Raw genomic sequence first — 6,029 nt, forward strand, 5'->3', positions numbered from 1 at the left:
GGGATGCAGCTCGAAAGGGTGGCGGCATGGAGGAGCCCTCGCTGGAGGCTCTCATGCAGGCGGGCCTCATCTTCGTGGTCGGTGTCGCCATCATCCTCTCGAATCTCCTCATCATCGTCACCTACCTTAATTTCCGTGGTAAGTACCTTGGCACGCAGTTCAGATCGACTTTACCCGTGAATAAATGATTCAAACTGAACTTTTTTTGCCGCGACACACGCTCGGGGGTAGGAGTTCGTTTCTTTTTTTTAAGGAGAGAAAAAAAAAAGGGATTGCACACCGTGCGTGTTTGTTTTTTTCGTGTACACAGCGTCTCTTTTGTACACGGAGAGTCGGAGAAGTATAGCGGATGTTCTTGCGATTTATAAGTATACGATCAATTTTGTTACTTACTGTACAGTTTAATTGTGAATGCATGATTGTTGATAACGAGACACTTATTATTGGTAGAAAGTTTCGAGTCAGAGATGTGTAGTAGTCTCGTTGATTTCTTTCTGATTGAGTATAATTTGTTGAGAGAGTAGTTATTTGTGTAAATTGTGTACACCTACGAGAGGAAGTAATATCACGTAGATAAACAAGGATCTAACTAGATGTTCCGATCCCGTAACAGAAGCCTATGGTCGATGTTCTTAGACTCGTTGATACGTCAGATTGAAACAGCCGTACCTTCGTTCTATACAGATGCGATAATTACAACAATAAAGCATCCATTTTTGCATGTGCTTAAACTAATTCACTCGACACACTTAACTGAATGATCGTACTTATTACTAGCCGACTAGATTGTTTCCCTGAAATGACAAAAAATAGTGTATTATAGAAATTCCTTTGTCGTGGTTGTAACAATTTCTCTCATAGCCTCTCTTTCATTGCCCGCGGGCTCCCTTTAATTTCCCGTCCCGGTGACCACCACGAAACAGAAAAAAAGAAACAGCTGAAAAGCAACGGTCGAAAAAGTGTAACATTTCGGTGAAACGTGAACAATCCGTGCCTTCACACTCGAGGTAAATACAAATGAGCGTCACACCGCATAGGTCCCTCCGAGGTGATAAACTACTACTTGCTGTCTCTCGCGTCGGCGGACCTTCTTTGTGGTCTGCTGGTGGTTCCACTCTCGGTGTATCCGGCGCTGGTTAGAAAATGGGTCTATGGGGACATCGTGTGTCGCCTCGTTGGCTATTTGGAGGTTACCCTCTGGGCAGTATCCGTCTACACCTTCATGTGGATCTCCGTGGATCGGTATTTAGCCATCAGGTACGTCCCACTCTACTTAGCCCCTTAACGTATGATTACTTTTCCGGCTGTGCACCTAAGCGTCGGCCATTTAATGTTTTAGCACTGTATCAGGTAACGAGAACTGATCTGTTACGGATTAATTTGCATTTAGTAGTTCCCGGTCTTACAAATTCAAACGAAAGTTAGGATTAGAATGAATTTTTCTTACTAACATAACTATTTTTCTCACATCTTGTTGTAGGTTAAGGGGTTAACAAGCCTCTTTCTTCTATTTTATTTTATCTACAATAATATCTATATTTCTATTATCTCTGATTTTTCAAACAGCGGGTAGCTCATTTTTCCCCCTTGTTTAACGTTCGAGATTCTGAAAGCAGGATAACGATGAAACTTTTACTTCGCTTCTCTCTTCTATGTACACGGTATCCCAGGTGAAACTTTGTTAGTATGTTTTGTAAATGGAGATAAGGAGAAGAAATGTTACGTAAAATTGTGAAGAAAATACGGGGACGATGATTATGAACTCGTTATTGTTTCGAATTGGAATAGAAGGTTCTTATCGTCCGATACAACAGTATAAGGTACACTAAGGTTCTGGTAAATACGTCTACGACCAATACACGTTGTTACGTACCGCCGACACTATATTTCAAAATGTCGGCCACTCCCACTAATGGAAGTATTGATATTGATAAAATAGTGAATTTACGATACAATACGAAATTCCTTATCTCGCAGTAGCCCGAGAGCAAGTTCATAATCGTGTCCTTCGTACTTTATTTTCTTCTTCTAATCTTTTTAGCGAAGTCTTAAACCATTGACATTCACATAAAATTTGATAACACACTGATGGAGTTTGCGACACCGTGTATACCTTGATCATTGAAACAGTTAGAGAACTTCTAACTGTGAACTTTTCACTTCTAAAAGTGAACTTTTACGTAACTAAAGTATAATTAAAAAATTAGATTCGTTAGATACGAATGCAAGTATACATGCAGGAAACAAAGTCAGAAAGTTATGAATGATAGTATTATACTTTCCAGTATAGAATATTCACTTTTTACTGGAAAGTAGCTAATGGGTCGTTTTTGACCCGGTCAGTCTTTCTAGTGTTAACAAGGAAAATGTAACGATACATCAATGGATTATAATTTAGAATTAATTTTAATTTACATGTATGGCAACACGGCACATAAATCCCTAGTATTACACTTTACACGTAATAATAACAGTTCTAAGCCGGAACAATGGCCGATGTCAAGATTATAGGTAAACTGAAATCTAAACAACCTACGCCAAGCCATTCTGACTCATTCCGTTCGTATCTCCTTTAATCGACAACCTGCAATACATTGCTTACCATATTACACTTGTACGAACAGTCTAGACAACTAGTTAGAACACGGTGCTAAATCTTCACTTTACTATCGCAAATCAAACATATATCAAATCTTCCTAAAAGTTTCAATTTTCAAAATTACAACTCCACCGAAGTTATACACTTTTATTCAAAATAACATCCGAATAAAAATCCGATTTCAAAATAATTCCGAGTGAAAATCCAAATCTCTAAGGGAAAGAAACTGCTGAAAGGCGTTTTCGGTGTCCTCCTGCTTCCCAAATAATTTTCGCGTAAGAAAATTGTCAAGCGAGTGGAAAAATGTGAAAATTGGCCGGAGATAAATTTTGGGAATGAGTTAAAAAAAGAACGCCCGATTTCAAAATAATTCCGAGCAAACACCCAAATCTCTAAGGGAAAGAAACTGCTGAAAGGCGTTTTCGGTGTCCTCCAGTTTCCTAAATAATTTTCGCGTAAGAAAATTGTCAAGTGAGTAGAAAAATGTGAAAATCGGCTAAAGATAAATCTGGGGAGAATGAGTTAGAATTTCAATCTATCCAGCAAAAACACATTTCAAAGTTGAACGTTCGAAAAAATTGTTGAAATATTTCTTTTACGGTAATTAACCGAACGATACCGTTTCGCAGGAAACCATTGCGTTACGAGACCGTGCAGACGAAGACCCGATGCCAGTGCTGGATGGTCTTCACGTGGATCAGCGTGGCGATGATGTGCTGCCCGCCCCTCCTAGGTTTCCAAAAGCCAATATTCGACCGCGAGGCGTTCATCTGCATGCTCGACTGGGGCAACATGGCTGCTTACACCATCACACTGTCGATCCTCGTGCTAGGCCCATCGGTCATCACCATCGCCTACACCTACAGCTACATCTTCACGATGATGAGGAGGCTAAGGTCAGGCGTACTGATCCACGACAAGGAGTACGCGACCGCGCTCTCGGAAAACTTGAGCAATCCGAGTCACATCATGTCCTTCGTCCTGGTGATGGTTTTCTGGGTGTCCTGGGCACCGTATGCCGGTCTCCGGATATACGCTGTCGTTAACGGACCGCCTCAGGTAATTTAAATGTCGCTCTTTGTCCGCCAACACATAGGGGAAAGGTCAGTTTCGACGTGTCGATACGGGAAACTATATACCCGCCGTCGTTCTACTTTGAAATTGTTGCTTTCTTTAGACGAATAGAGTAGCGTGTACAACTGAACAATCTTTTGCAGCGTAGATGTCTTTTTTTTAGTACCAATATGTCCTCTTTTCTTCTTTTTCTTTTTATTGATCGAGGAAGCATACGAGGAAGAAGAAGAATATAATTTCGTTGAGTTAATAGCTGCGAGCATGTGAAATTTAACTTTGTAGTATTCTACACTTTTTCCGAGTTAAACCTAAAATTATCAGAGGAATCTCATCACTGTGTAAGAATTAATTACCAGCTCAATCTATTAGATCACGAATTTTTCGTATTGTATCATTTCGTATTTTTATACACTTTAATTTCCATTCTCAAGTTACATTGTCAATTTTCTTCTGTATTACTCTACACTGTTTCTGACTTAAACTTAAAATTACCAGAGGAATCTTATCACTGTATAAGCATTAATAACCATCTCTCATCGATTCCATTTTTATACACTTTAACCCCTTGACGCTCATATCTTTCTCACCTTAATGTGCCAATACTGATCAATTTCCTTTTTTCTTCACCATTTCCTAGGCTCGTAGAAGCAAGTTTCCCACTTATTTGCAATAGAATAGAAACAATAACGCAATAAGAAAAATGACACAAAATAATTAAACAAAATTGCACTTTTTGAAGTATCAGCTGTGCAAGTGTAAGACATGAGCGTTAAAGGGTTAACCCTTTGACAGTCTAATAAAGCGACGAATTACGGTAAAGAAATTTATATTTCACACGTATTCTTTTTAAAACAAGGGATACACAACCCTACGTCATAGTTATGACAATAATATCTCGTCACTTCTTAACTTTCTTCCCAAGAGTCTCTCTTGAGTTAAACAGTTAAATATTTCACTGTCGAAGGGTTAATGACTAATTCCACCGTCTGCCCCGTTTTCTTCGTACCTGAAGAAACTATTGAAACAAACCAGTGTAACATATGTATCTCTCGAGACAGCTAAGAAAACTCACCAGTTATCTTCGTCACGTTGCAGGTACCGTTTCTGCATTTCGCGGTGGTGTGGCTGGGGGTGACGAACAGTTTCTGGAAGGCGGTGGTTCTTGGTACCCTGAGCCCGCAGTTTCGGCTGGCGGCTCGCGTGCTCTGTCTGACGCTGTGCTGTCGGCACAGACGACTTCCGCCGGAGCTGCTCGGCCTCGACGACGACGATTAAACGCCAAACGCCTACGAGAACAAGAGGGGAAAAACGCTTTCCTTTTTTTCTCTGTTCTTTTTTTTTTGTGCGCGAGCGCGCGCGCGCGCCAGCGTTCTACAACGCGCGCCCCATTCCTAGAGCATCGCTTTTCATCTTCTCGGTATTCGAGGTCGTTACTTGCACCCGCCGCCGTTCTCTCGAAGTCTTCTTCGAGGGCTGAGACTGAGATTCTTTGTTCCGAAAAAAATGGCGCTGCCGCCGACGTCCGACGGCAAACGCGCGATCAACATTGATCGCGGCTGAGAACGCGGAAGTAACTTCCATGGATCAACCTTTTAACCGGTTCGTTATTCAGAGATAATAAAAATTCGATCCTCTTCTCTTGCTTGCAGAAGATATAATTATATCTCGAAGTGATCTTTGAAGAAAATATAAGTGTAATTAAATTACTCGAAACAGCGGAGAAGGCAATTTTTTTTAATTTGCCAAAAAAAGGGAGAGCAACTTTCTTTAATTTGCAAAAAGAGAGAAGACAGTGTTTTTAATTTACAGAAAAAGGAGAGAAGGCAATTTGTTTTAATTTGCAGAAAAATGAAGAGAAGGAAATTTTCTTTCGTTTTCCACCGGTTGATCGGTTAGGTAAAATGGATTTTTGGTTAACGAACACGTCCGACGATCAGCGTAGCGCCCCACGACCCGGCTCAGAGGGGAAGATCCATTCTTTTCGACCGTCGATTTCTCTTCGGTCGTTCCCAGGAATCTTCGATTAATCTATTTACCGTTTCACGGGAACGCACTTCGATGAAGACTTCTTCCTGTTTCTCCGTTACCGCCACGGGAGACGAATTCCTAGCCGAGCGAGACCGATCGGCCGAGTACAATAAAAGTACAGAAAAAATAAAATCCTCTCGTAAGATCAACGAGCAATCGAACGCCACGATAATAAACCGAAACTTCGAAGACTAACGATTTTTTCCGAAATAATCAACGGATACAACTTATCCTACACTATTTTAGACGAGTTCGAATTCATTCGAAACACCCGTCGTAACCTTGTCGCGTGTAATTAAGAGTCTGTTTAAAGCATCACGTTGAAACG

General features: G+C 40.8%; 1 protein-coding gene across 1 annotated transcript; it reads left to right on the top strand.

Moving 5' to 3' along the window:
- Positions 1–26: 26 nt before the first annotated feature.
- LOC108575305 (probable G-protein coupled receptor 52) lies at positions 27–5,114 on the top strand. Its single transcript, XM_017938065.1, has 4 exons — positions 27–138; positions 1,038–1,257; positions 3,229–3,658; positions 4,769–5,114. The coding sequence occupies exons 1-4, from the start codon at positions 27–29 to the stop codon at positions 4,946–4,948; spliced, it is 942 nt and encodes a 313-aa protein (XP_017793554.1). The 3' UTR covers positions 4,949–5,114.
- Positions 5,115–6,029: the final 915 nt, after the last annotated feature.

The sequence above is a fragment of the Habropoda laboriosa genome, unplaced genomic scaffold, assembly GCF_001263275.1.
Source record: "Habropoda laboriosa isolate 0110345459 unplaced genomic scaffold, ASM126327v1 scaffold244, whole genome shotgun sequence".
Lineage (NCBI taxonomy): Eukaryota > Metazoa > Arthropoda > Insecta > Hymenoptera > Apidae > Habropoda > Habropoda laboriosa.